A 14,241-nucleotide genomic window follows, 5' to 3' on the forward strand; every position below is an offset into this window, starting at 1 on the left:
GCCTCCACGTCCCCTTTTAAATGGTAACTGCTGGGATTTGCTGTCTCTCCGCCAGATGTGTTAGCTATAGTGCCCTCCTCCAGATGTGGCTGCCACTCAAGCTTGTGGGCTAACACCAGGTTCACAGGCCAGTTTAATTTGGAGACATAAAATATTCCCCGGCCACTTTTGCATTTTAAAAAAAACAAGAAGCAGGAAGGGACGTGGGTGGGTGGCGGTGCAGCCAGACTGAGGTCTGCTGCTCCCCGCTTCTGTGGGAACCCTGCAAGTTAATGAGAATCCACCCGGGACTGCTGACCGCTGCCTTAGTCCACCGGGTGCAAAGGAAAATCGCTCTGCCTCCTGCAGCTGGCCCCCTCTCTCATTTGTTGCTCCAATAAGCAATAATTAGGTCCTAAGCTAATGATGTGTCAGCTGATCTGCTGTGTGTGTAGAAGGGAAGGGGGGGGGGGCTCGGTGAAATCTCCATGGAAACCCTCCCCTTGCATTCCCCCCCCCCCCCCCACCTGGCTCTGGCTGAGGATGTGCTTGCAGCCGCCTCTCCTTCCCTGCGCCACCTTGCTGCCTGGCCGCCCCGCCGGCCCCGCGTTCTGTAACCTGCTGCCGCCGGCAGCATGCGCACTGCCCGGGATCCCTAAATGGGACAATTCTGTCCGTCACGTAGCTGCTCAGCCGTCTCCACAGAAACTTTTGTCCCGCTGGCCAATCAGCGCGCGGGCGACGGCGGGGGGAGAGAGAGGTTTAGTGTGGAGCTTTGCTCTCGCTCAGCCTGTGCCGCTGCTGTCAGTCCCGGCTCCAGCCGCCGCCAGACCTTCCAATAGAGCCACTGAGCAGAGCGAGCCGGGGAGGCGGAGAAGGAGGAGGAGGGGCTGACCATTTTGCAAGTGCCTGCCTGGGACAAGGCTGCTCCAGGGTGCGCCAGGGTGCCGAGGCGTTTCACTTTGTTTTCGTTCTGGAGACCAGAGGAGGAAAAAAAAAACAAAAACCAAACAAACCCAACCCGTATATAAAAATGGGGAAATGCTGGCTGTGAAACCGACCAGGAATGTGTGTGCACTTGTCTGGCCGCCCGTTTAGCAGAGGAGCTGAACAGGAGCAGGACGGGTTGAAGCACACAGAGACAGAGAGTGGGAGTGTGTGTGTCTAAGACAGGGGATCTTGCAGACGCTGGGAGAGGAGGATGGGAACTCCCCTTCTCCTGGTTCCTTTTAATGATTGGAAATAGGTATTGAATGGAGGAGCTGCAGTCTGCATTTGCCTTGGAAGATCGTCAAGAGGAGCTAACAATTTGGCTACTTTCACCAGAGAAGGGGGTGTCCTTCGTTACGTGGTAGGAAAAAGGGAGAGATCAGAAATCTCAAGGGTGACTTGAAACTGTGGCAAAGCCAAAGGGAGAGAAAAAAATCGATCCCTTCAAAAATAAGGGGGTTCTATTAAGCATCCGTACGCAAACTTACTTCAATGCCTTGTAGCCAGTTTAGCAAGGAAACCCCAGACCAGAGGAGTCCTACATGTGTGAGCACCATTATTAAACTGGCAGACCAACCGACAGCCGCCTTCTTTTCTTACCAACATCCTTCTGGGACTGATCTCTCTCCTTTGGTCTAACATCTGATCATATCTGGTACATATTTTTCCTCCATCTGCTGGGATTTTAAATAAATAAATAAATACGAATTCCTATTAGGGCATCTGAAATTCAATGGGACTGAGTAGGAGCAAGTGAAATTTTCACAGACCGTTTACAAAAAATAAAAATATAAAAAATGTGGATGGGATTTGTTAGGAAGGAAAATAACAGGTAAGAACTTTCTTTCTTTCCCGTACTTTAATGCCCAAAGCAGAGAAATCTAAAGCAAAAACAGCCAGGGAACAGAGACCAGTTTGCCCTTCAGTGTTTCCTCCATCCTGCACAGAGGCTGCTTTAGGAGAGGCACGGTCCTCCAGGACAGACACAGAAAACCCTTTGAAAAAGCGGCGAGGGCTGGCTGGGGTGGAGGGTGTTTTTTCACCTGCACCATCCCCAGTGCAGCCGGGTGGAGCTGATACATGAGAGAGAAGAATACGAGTCAATATTCTATTTTCTCTTTTTGTTAAGCCAAGGGATAGGATTTTAATTATTTATAAATCAAAACCCTCTGGGTAGACGCTACTGGAGACAGTGGGATAGTCCTGCCTTGCACAATATTGGAGAGCGATCACGTACAGTAGAAGGATAAGAGAAGCCTCTACGAGACCCGTTTGCCTTCTGTGATCCGGCACAGTTAAAAAAAAATGAACAAGAACATTGCTACACTATTGAATTGATTGCTAACCCCCTACCCATCCCCCCTCTCCCCCAACAACAACAACAACAAAAATCAGCTGGGATCTGCTCGCACCGGGACCTCCTCTCATTCCATCTTGGTGGTGGATGCATTTTTCATGAGCACTAGGTGAACAGGTGCAAAGTACATTTGGAAGATCCAGGCACGGCCCGTTTTGTAGTGTGTGTGGTGTCTCGTAGGAGATCATGGAGAGCAGCGACCGGGACATGTACCGCCAGTTTCAGGACTGGTGTCTCAGGACTTACGGGGACTCGGGGAAAACCAAGACGGTGACCCGTAAAAAATACGATCGGATCGTCCAGCTCTTGAATGGCTCCGAATCGAGCTCCACGGATAATGCCAAATTTAAATTCTGGGTCAAATCTAAAGGCTTCCAGCTCGGCAATTCGGACGAGGTCAATGGTGCTGGTGGAAGAGGGAAGCAAGTGCTGTACGTGCCAGTCAAAACCACGGTTAGTAGAGAATTGTCTTCCTTGTTATATGGCGACAAATGCAGCCTATAGTGGGAGAGAGGACAGCCACAGTTGGCCCGTTTCTCTCTTCCCCCCTAAGCCATCCCCATGTTGTATTTGCGTGTCACATTATGCACAGGTTCGGGCTTTGTGGCCTTTTAATTTCAAGGGATCATGCACCCCACCGCCCCCGCTTCCTCTATGCTGTTATTTTGGGGTGGGCTATTGTCCCGGCCCTTTGGCTGTGTGCTGTCTGTTGCGTGTCTTGCCATTGTATAAAGGCCACACAATTACGATTACAGCGGCACATTTTCATAATATTCTATTGCGATCGATAGAGCACGGTGTATCCTTGTTGGCACAAAGCCCATTGTGGCGCCGGTCCTTTATTTGGGGGCTTCCCCGGGATATCGGGTTTTTGTATTGTTAGACCACAGCCTCTGAGACACGGAGCAGCAGGGATATGCCTTGATGAATCTGGAGCGTTGCTATTTTATTAAAGGAGGCGAGGAGAGGATGATCAACAAAGAGAGAGAGAGAGCGGTTTCCACATGACCAAATGGTAGATTTTGTTTCTCTTTCTGGGATTGCTCAAGCCTCACAGCTATAAAGCTTAAACTCAATTGATGCCATCCAGTACTAGCACCAGCCTTCCCAGGGTCTGAATCTGAATAGCTAGACGCAGTTCTAACAGCGGAGGAGCTATTATGCTTGGTGGTGGCAAGAGCTACAGAATTTCCTATTTAAGAAGATGGGAACTATTGGCTACAAGTAGGTTTGCATATCGAACTCTTTAATATATCATTTCCCCCCTCTAAACTACCTCAGGGAATTTAGACTCCTTATTTGGGGATCTAAAGATGGAAAAACAGACAGTCTTTTATTTCTGCTTTGGCATTTTGGTTTGATAAACAATATTTTCTTTTGCATTGAAATCTCATCCTGGTCTAATGAATATGCTCCTGGATGGCATAATACAGAAGGCTTCTTGAAAAGTATTCTAGGTTTAATTACAACATGTGTTGCTGGGGAAAATCTGGAGATTCTGTAGAAGTATCTTCTTCAAAGTATTAATAAATCAAGGCATTTGTGGTGCTAGTTTATATTTGTCCTCTTTCTAATCATCAAAGTAACTGTGGTCAGGTAGTATAGATGTGGATTTAATTTTGTAAAGGAGTTAAAAGGCAAGAGATAGAGAATGTTCTGAGCGATGTTTATGTTCCCTCCTTACCTCTTCTATGCACAAAGGGTTCTAGGTCTGCCTATAGATCCAGGCTTTACATGGAGAATGGCATGTTACTTTTCTAGAGTTAAACAGCAGATTATTAATATTTGATCCTGAGATTCTCTGTAGATCAAATATATTTTGGGATGGAAATTGAAAATCAAGCCTAGAACAAAGGAAAACTTATCTCAAATAGAATTATACTTGTAGGCTGAATTATTTTATTCTTCCACTAATTGGAGCAGTGTTTTTTTAAGTGTCTTGCATGAAAGGTCTTTTATTTCTTATGGGTTTACTTTTCATCACAAGTTCAGAACTGCAAGCAAATTCCTTATTTTGGGGTAAAATTAAATTAATGAACAGTCTGAATAAAAAGGCTAACCTTATTTTTACAAGATTTAGTAAAAGGTAGAGCTATTCTGGGCCTTTCAAAAAACAACACTTTTTTATGTCACCAACTTGTACATTGTCTGGCATCTTTACTAGGCCAGGAGGGTTTGGATTTCCTCCCCGCTTTTTGTCGTTCTTGATTTTTTCCGGTCCCTGTGTCTAGACCCTTTCTTGATGTGTTTATCGGTTACGAGATTTTAATTAAATGTTGGTCTTAATGCTTCTGCTTACATTTGGAATCCTGTGAATATTTGTGTATCTCTCTCTCTCAATAGATAGATAAATATTATAACAACCAACCAGGCACCATAACAAAAGCAGGACAAGAGAGCTACCATTGATACAGCCATAAAAATTTGAAGTATGTCTGCATTATATTGAATTATTAAACATAAAATATTAAGTAACAGATCCTGCAGTCTTTGCTCAGGTAAAACGTCCACTGACTTCCATTTGCCTAAGTGTTTGGTTTCCAACATCTGTTTCACAGTATAAACAAGAAAAGAGTATGCACAGCATTCAGATACAACTTACCAGTTACTAAAAACAAATGTCATCCTCCACTTAAACACATGCAATCAACTTCATACTCCAATCACAAAGGGAAGTAGCATTGTTTAAGCAGATCCATAGAGTGGCATCTATTTGTCTGATATGTTACTATATGCCAAAGAGTACCAAATGCTGAATGCTCCAAAAGGAATTGTTTTATATATTATGGGTGAAATCCTGGACCCATTAAAGTTAATGACAAACTCCCATTGACTTAAATGGTGCTAGGATTTCACTCTGTAACTCAAAATTATGTTTTATATAGGAGTAACCTGATGTTTTCAGGTGGCACCCTTACAAGTTATTGTTGTTTAGCTCTCAAAAGCCCACCCTTTCATTCATTTAGTGAAATCCACACTATTGAAGAGTTTATTCATTTATGATAATTCATAACTAACCCTATTGTTTAGGTTCTACAGTACTTATGCCATTTTTGTCTTGCTGTTGTCACAGAAATGTGAGCTCTTCCTGCTCACAAAAACAGCCACAAACAGTATCAAAGCCTAAAAGAGTAAAAACTTTCTCCATCACTTGATCTCTCAATAGTAAAAGTAATTAATGTACAATTAATCATCAATGGTAATTCTGGCCAGCGCAAGCACTCTCTGTGCATCACTTAGATGAAATTACAATTTTAACTTCAAAGTCATAAACTGGTTAAAAATAAGTAAATAATATGCAACGACGTTGTTCAGAATTATTCTCTCCTTGAAGCTCTAAGGTTTGTTGCTCAGCTTTGCTGTCAGCCACAGAGATTTGCTCCTGATGGTGCTGTAATCCACTGCTGCTGGTAATTAGACATCATTACTGCTGCGTTAAAGGGAAAGAGAGAAGGGGAGAGGACAGACTGGGGCTAATTAACTACTTGATTCTAATGAAAGAAAGAGAGACTGATAGCAACTGGGAGGTTCAACCGGAACAGACTAGACATACAATGCAGACTTAATTGAAGCAAGGGTATCTTGCAGGCTTAGAGTAGCTAAGGCTTGGTCTACTTCTTGTATTTCATGGGCAGTGACATGCTAGGTTTTGTCCATTTTTCCCATTGCTTGTTTGGTGAGCATCCCAAAATCACAAGCCTGTTTTAAATATCTACTTAAATATACAAACAAGCAGAATATTTAGATAGTTACACGTAGTCTTCTTCTATTTTACTGGCCTGGTCTCCTCAAGAGCAACAGGAACAAATCAATCTCAGAATGTTCACATCCCTCTGTGGTCTAGGAGATGCACTTTAGGTCACCAAGCAACAACATCCTGCAAAACAGCCATTTTAGGTCCAGAGTGGGACAACACACAGTGAAGTATTTGAATACACAGTCCAGTGAACATCCTACTTCTTCTACTTTTTACATTGTTACTGTTGTTGTCATATGTTCTTTTTCATTGAGCCCAAGCTTCACTTTATGAGAACAGTGAAATGATGCCTAACTTAAAGGCATTACATAAAAGTATTAAATTGAGAAATATGCCAAATGGCTGACAATAATTAGTATACACTTTTAATGGTTGGTACCCACAATCACTTATGAATGTGCAGAACTAATATTACAAGTGTAATATCTTTTTAAACTGTGTAAATGACTGTTATGATTGGTTTCCTTGTATTCTTTCTATCCACTTTGCTGAAATTGTTGCCAGATTAAAAACTGGAGAACAAAATAATAATAATTAATTATCAGTATTATTTTTCTTGGTTTGTGTTATTCCTGGGCAAAAATATGGTTCCTAAAATCTTCCCAGATTTAGAAACTGCTAAAAAAATAAGCTAAGAAATAGTGGGCCAATAAATACCATCAGATTTTAAGCAGAACTCCCCATTTAAATAAGAAATTCTGCATACAAATTGATTATAAAATATGCCCCAATGTGCAGAATATACTTTGTACAGAAATCTACAGGGACAGAAGCTCAAGGGGCAGATTCTGATATCAGTGTAAATTTGGAGTAACTGCAGTAACTGCAATTGAGTTATTGAATAACTGAAATCAAGTCTAGCCTTCAGTATGCATTTTCCCATATTTTCTTTTATACTTTTCCCACTTGGGCACGTAAAACCAACCTTCCTTCAAAAACAAAAATATGTTGGCTTTAGTTAGATCCTTCGATCCTGACCCTACAGGAAGATATGCCTTAGTGGAATAATGGAGCTCCAAACAGGCTAAGGGTCTGCACTAATGGATTTGATTACAGGATCAGGGGCTTAAAAATTAAGGTTTATTGAGTTCAATAGACCAGTCTGTATCCTCATTTATCTATTCATGGAGTCATTTCTTGATCTTATAATTTGATGGGTGCAGTTTTGGTTATGAATACTAATATACAAGAAATACATTAAAGAAAAAATAGTTTGTATGTTAAAAGAGAGGTTGACATTGTTACCATGTGTTTTCAATTATTTTCATCTTGTGGGACACTTTATGGCAATCTAAAAGCGTGTAGCATCATTTCAATACTTTTCTCTTTATTTTTGTAGCAGGTAGTATTAAAGGTGAACAAAAGAGTTCGGAAAATATATGTTTGTAGCTCTATATCCTAATGAACTACCAAAATATAACAGATATAAAGGTGAAACAATGTAATTAAGAGACTGATGTTGAAGGTTGGCTGTAATTTATCCCAGAGTACACTTGTGCAGTTGTTCATAGTCCTACTGAATGCTTCCCCATTTCTCGAAAGCTCCACTCAACCCCTCATATCCTGCAATGTCTTGCTCATTCACCTTCCCCTCACAACCACATCTTTGCTCAGCCCTTCACAGCTCCATCTGTTCCTATTCCTCTTACCCACACCCTATACCTCTGCTGCCCAGCTTGCTTCCTGGTCTGCTAATGGTCTCTGTGAGCTGAGGAATCAGGAAGACGTACAGGTAGTATCAGAAAATGGATATAGCTGATAGAACTAAACAGTTCAGATGGTTATTTTTTATGTAGCTCAATTAGGTTTTCATGAATAAAGAGAATGTCTATGCCATTAAAATTAAAATGTCAAAAGTGGCGTATATTTAAGATGTTATCTATGTGTGTTTATGTTTGTGATATTTTGGAGTTTGTGGTAACTGTGTTTGTTTAGCTAGAACTATACAAAATAGTGTGAGTAAAAACAGCAAATTTTCGAAACAAAGGCATCTGTAAATGTTTCCTCTGTAAAATTAGAAACTATTTTATTTTAAGATTACATACAAAATACCATTGTTCTTTGAATAGTGTGCCAAATTTAAAAACCAAATTAAATCACTTCTGTATGAAACAAGAACTTTAGTCTTCCTGTACGTGTAACTTTATCTGAACAAAAGTCACTACTGACATCTCCATTTTATACATATTTATACATACAATATACAACACAGTCAGGGACCCACCCACTTTATCAAAAATTAACCACCCTAATAAAGAGCCAACAGCTGGCATGAAAGTCCAAGTCTGTAACAGAGTTCTTGGTCCCCATTTTTCTCCAGCAAATGTCTTGTAGAAGCAGTGTTCCAAAAATAAGTTGCCAGTTTAATTTATGCAAAATTTTGGAACTTGCTTGGAATATTATGGAGAAAGTGGACTTGATTCTCCACTGTTCTTGGGGCACTAAGCCTACACCAAAGTGCAGGAGGCAGCTGATGAGGGTTGGCAGAGGAGGCAGCACAAATGGTGAAGAGAAAATTAAGGAGGTAGATGTGGAGAAAGATTAGGAAACATCAAGAGAACACTGAAACTCCTGATTCTACAGCTCAGATTTACCTAGGAGGAGAGCTCCTGGCAACAGAAAGTTGGATGCGGTGGCACAAGCACCAGAGAAACTTCGTTCCTGGGTAGCTTGCATTGGCCAACACAGCTCCCAAAATGGGCAGCATTGACAGAACAACTAGAGTGGCTGAGGGATGTATTGATTCTGCAAATCTCCTAGGGAGCTGCCAGAAGAAGATAAAGCTGCCTCTGACTGGTGAAGTCCCTGAAGGAGGGCAGATGGCCAGGTTGGTACATGCCTGTGCACTTTGTGCTACTCCCCAAGGGCAAGAGTGAACCTGATCTTGCACCTTTTTCACCTAATACTTTTTACCTTATTTAAGTAGATGAGCATCTACTTTTAAAAGACCACTTTTAAACAGGTACACTGAGGTAAAATATCCAGATAGGCAAGGAACACTTGCCACAATTAATGATGTTGGGCATTCTTGTACGTATAAGGAACCTTGTTAAAGGTCACCATTTCTTTGTCTGATGAATGGCAACTTCCTACCCATTCATTTCAGATTCGTTGCATCAGATGAAGTGGGTTTTAGCCCACGAAAGCTTATGCCCATATAAATTTGTTCATCTCTAAGGTGCCACAAGGACTCCTTGTTATTTTTTCATTCATTTCGGTGTGAGTTTTATGGCTATTAGTACAAGGTTCTCAACACCTAATCCAAAGTTCTGTAAATTGAGTACCTTGCCATTTGGAGATATATATGTACACGGACTAAAGACAGTCTCCTAAATTTAATGTAACATTTGAACCACTAACTTGTACCTGTGAATACATATCAATTTAAGGGACTATCTGTAGTGGACATTTTAGTAAATAAATCTAATCGATGGCAGAGTTCACCTGAAGCAAAGACTTTTTTCCAGACATAAATGTACAATATGAACGTTGGTAATTTTTATTAAACGACCTACTTGAAACTAGGCTGAAATTCATTCAACTATTTTCACCTAAGAGGTTGTAAATGAGGTCCTCTGGGAAATGTCAGGCCAGAATTTTACCAATAAATTCACTTTCTGAAAGTTTTGTAAATCGTTGTTCCACAAAACTCTTTGATTTAGCAGCAGACTACCAATGCTATTATGCCTTGGCTTCCTTTTAAAAAATAAATAAATTCAGAGACTATGGCCACTTATACTTGAATCACTCTCACTGCAGACTACAATTTCTAACATTGTGAAATACCCTTTGTGGTTAATCTCAATGTCTACTAGCCAAAAACCTTATCACAACTTTGCCTATGAAACTATGTAAGGTCTAAACTCAAGACAGACACAGAACTCAAGTAGCTGATACTAAATTATAAGTTGTAAGACTATGATTTTAGTGGCATTTGGAAAATCAAACTTTTAGAAGTGACTTGTATTCTCTAGGTGTGAATTGACAATTAAACAATTATTTAAATACATCAGGAGCAGCAAGCCTGTGGTAGGGCCACTTGTTTTGCCAGACTGCAAGGGCAATCAAAGAAGATGAGACCTTTCACTGAAAATAAATTATTTCATTCAAAGGCTTCCCCTCTGTAAATGATGAGGAAGTACCTATTCCCGGATTACACTTTATAGGTAATGAAACTGAGGCACTGATAGAAATAGAGGTATAATAGAAAAGATGATGGGACAACTCAAGATAAATTGCAGTAAATCACCAGGACTGGTACAAATCCAAGAGTTCTGAAGAATTAAGGAATGAAGTAATTAAAATATTAACATTTCTCATTTGCCATTAAAACAGCTGTGATACTGGGGGGTGGCCAAAAATCTATAAAAAAGGGGCAAGGATGTTAATAGAATTTGTCTATCATAGACCTGTGAGCTATATTTCAATACCAGAAAAGAAACAGTAAGAAAATCATTACAGAGTTGTTAAGTCCTTAGATGAGCATAACACGATTGATATAAACCAGCAAGGCTTCTGCAAGTGTTAATTATATTTCTCTAGCCTGTTAGAATTCGTTGAGTTAACACAATACAGATCTAGTGTATATAACTTTAGACTGTCAAGTCTTTTTATAAAATAATTCAGAAGATGAAACTTAGGGACTAAGTCTGTTTTCACTGACCTCAAAATGAGTCTGATATTGACTTTCGTGGGAGCAGGACTGGATCCTTGGTAATGATGGCATAAGAGACAAAAAGTCCTGTTAAAGACTAAATGCTGGTTAAGATATGTGAAACAAAGGATTGGAATAAATGGCTATTTTCAGCATGGGAAGTGATTAATAATGGTAGGAATGGAGTTCAATATATATAATGATTTGGAAGATAGGTGAATAGCAGGGTTGTCAACATTTGGTGGGTAATGGACATGCAAATTATTTAGGTTAGTCAAGTCTAGGGAGCACTGGGAGGAGAAAAAAGAAGTACCATAAAGAGTAGAAAAATAAGAAATCTGACAGATGAAATTCACTCTAGACCAGTGGAAGGTAATTCACATAGTGTGTCATTGCCCTTTAATTATTGAAAGAAACAATTTAAAATTTTTGGACACACCTGAGGTTGCTAGATTATGTGTTAATTTCTTAGGGAAAATATCTAGGAACAATCTTCTTAATGCATAGTAGGAGTAAAAAAATAAGCTGTTAGACTCTGTTAAGAAGGGAAAAGAGACTAATATGGAAATCATATTTTGCTCATTAATTCAGTGGTATACTCTTGCTTTTAATAATGTGTTCAATTTGGTTATCTCTTCTCTAAAGGATACAGAAGAGATTTAAAAAAGTCCAGAGAAGTCAACAAAACTAATTGAAGGCATGGATACTTCCAAAAGAGGAACAATTAAAATGACTAGAATTATATAATTTTGAAAGGAAAAGATTAAAAGAAAGTATGATAGGAGTACATTAGATAGTGAATAATGTAGAGATGGCCAGTCAAATGCTGTTTTTTACCCTATTCCATTAGACAGGAACATGTGACAACTGACATTAAAAAGTAGCAAATACAGGCCTAGACTGTAGCTTTAAATCTCTGGAAGTTGGGTAGAAAGTCTGCACTGCAGCTCCTGCAGGAATTCTGACTGACTCAATCAAAATTTCTACTGTGGATTATACAGTGGAGTGGCAGCTCCCAGGACTCTTTGGAGAGGTGCAACCTGCACTCCCTTTGTGCCAGTTCCACTCTGCTGATTGGGGCAGAGCAAAGGACAAGGTCGTGGTCCCACCTTCATCCTGTTTCTCCCATCCTCCTTTCAGGTTGCTAGTATCAGTGATGACATTAACCTGAAGCAGTCCTTGACATTGCAGAGAGGGAGGTGTCTCTTTGTGTCTTCTCCCAATGAGCTCCACCAGGGTCAGCCACACTCTAGCCCATAGAATCAATAAAAGGAAGGACTATTAGACAAATCTATAACTAACCTGTAGCTGCTCATAAACTCCCAGCACCCTTCCATTTCCGTCTCTTGTGGGCTGGGTTTTTCACTGCTGAATGCTGCGGGCCCCCTCCTTCATTTTTTCATTTCAAATCTATCTCTACTAGTAGGTTTAATCCTCAGCTAGTAGGTTTGATATGCTGATATTGGCGTATGGTACATATGCTGATATTGGCTGAGGTTAGCGAATAAAATCATTCCATGGCATAGTACTGTGTAATTTTGCCCGGGTATATTATGTTTTGTTTGGGGATTTATTTTACTATTTTCCCTGAAAACATGTTGTATAGGCTGCCATGGCAACAAGGACTAGATGGATCATTGGTCAGTTCCAGGTTTCAGAGTAGCAGCTGTGTTAGTCTGTATTGGCAAAAAGAAAAGAAGGACTTCTGGCACCTTAGAGACTACCAAATTTATTTGAGCATAAGCTTTCGTGAGCTCCAGCTCACTTCATCGGATGCATGCAGTGGAAAATATCTCCACTGTATTTTCCACTGCATGCATCCGATGAAGTGAGCTGTAGCTCACGAAAGCTTATGTTCAAATTCACTGTATTTTCCACTGCATGCATCCGATGAAGCGAGCTGTAGCTCACGAAAGCTTATGCTCAAATAAATTGGTTAGTCTCTAAGGTGCCACAAGTACTCCTTTTCTTTTTTTGGTCAGTTCCAGTATGGCAGTTCCTATGTATTTGTTTCTGAAGTGCTTTAGTCTAGAGGAGGAAAAGAGGTGTTAGCTGTAATGTTCTGGCAATACCCTATGTGGGTCAATCCACAGTGACATTGATAGTGACTCGGGCAAAAAGTTTATGATCAACCACCCCCTCAAAGCAGATGTTCCTCCAACTCTGATTAATGGTAATATATATTGTTTCCATCTTAACTTTTTTTGCAGAGCTGCAGTGCTAGCATATCTGGTTGGTGCTGAAATACTATTTAATTATTATTAAGATGACAAGAAAAGGACAGGAAACCATACCAGGATTGTTTCTGAAAAGAATGGCAAACACTAGCCACAATTAACTCATTCAAATGAAAGATGATTTCTAGAAGGCAGTGTGGGGTCTTTTCCGTGGTGGTAGATAACCCAGGTCTCTGAAGGAAATATGGGATGTAGGTGTGTGTTTATATGACATATCCATTACACTTTTCTATATACAATAGGTGGGAAAGTAAGTGGAAAACTCATGCTATTCTCTCTTCACTGGAAAACCTGATGGTTTTTCATATCCTCTTCTGGTAGCTTTCTATCATTTTATAAAAGTAAATCAACAAATTCTACAGCCGTTGTTCCCATATGTATAAAAGAATTCTAATCAGAGCAAACAGTCAAACCCTTCAGTTGTCACACTTTCTATCAACAGATCCTACACTCAGATACTATGGTGGTAGGTGCCAGTGCAAAACCCTGAGAAAGGCAGACAGAACTCCAAGAAGCATTTTTATCCCCTTTTGCCTAGATTTGGGATTTCCCAACAAAGTTCTAACACAAAATAAGTCTGTAGGAACACACAACACTAAAAGGCTATGCTCATTGCCAAAATTATCAGTTTCAACAAGATGTATAATGCAAATTCATTGGGGACTATAACTCTGCCCTTTTGTCCTTGTAGTAAATATATGGGGACGAATTCTTCTGTGCAACCACACTGGCTACAGACAATTTTGATTGGTGTAACTGAGAGAAAACTTTGGCTCATGATGGAGCATTTAAGGAGTTAAATGTATATTTAAAAATATAAACCAAAGTTTTCCACCTCTGACATGGGTGCCAGGTTTGTATAATTTTTGGTGGTGCCCAAACGGGTCCAAGAAGAGCCTTCCCGTCCAACTGGGGCAACCACCCCGGGCCCCACGCTTTGGGGTCCCTACACTTCAGGGGAACATGGGGTACAAGGCAGCCTGGGGGGTTAGTGGAGGGCCTGGCACCAGCAGCAGTGAACGACCCGGCCTCAGCCTGCTCTGGCCCACTGGCTCATGGCATCGTTCGGGGGAGGGGGCAGAAGCCAGAAAGAGGCAGGGCAGGGCAGGGGACTTGATGAATGGGTCAAATGGGGGCGGGGAGCGGGCAGATGAGAGGCAGAAAGAGGTGGGGCGGGGGCTGGAAAAGGTGGGGTGGAGGGGCTGGGACCGGTCACTTGCTGCTGCCAGCACCAGGCCCCCCGCTAACCTCCAGGCCACCCTGGATC

The 14,241-nt window shown here is 41.0% G+C and overlaps 1 protein-coding gene across 5 annotated transcripts in view; it reads left to right on the forward strand.

The window, feature by feature from the left end:
- Positions 1-787: 787 nt before the first annotated feature.
- The window catches only part of NOL4 (nucleolar protein 4), a 256,013-nt gene continuing 242,559 nt past the window's right edge, over positions 788-14,241 (forward strand). For 3 of the 5 annotated variants that reach the window (XM_073331285.2, XM_073331283.2, XM_073331284.2), the window contains exon 1: positions 788-2,779. In XM_073331285.2, the coding sequence (XP_073187386.1) occupies positions 2,513-2,779 (267 nt within the window). In that variant the 5' untranslated portion in view covers positions 788-2,512. Of the gene's footprint in view, positions 2,780-3,166; positions 3,342-3,378; positions 3,551-14,241 lie in introns of those variants that run through there. The other 2 variants (XM_073331286.2, XM_073331287.2) reach the window with 2 other exon arrangements.

This window comes from Lepidochelys kempii, chromosome 2 (genome assembly GCF_965140285.1).
Source record: "Lepidochelys kempii isolate rLepKem1 chromosome 2, rLepKem1.hap1, whole genome shotgun sequence".
Classification (NCBI taxonomy): domain Eukaryota; kingdom Metazoa; phylum Chordata; order Testudines; family Cheloniidae; genus Lepidochelys; species Lepidochelys kempii.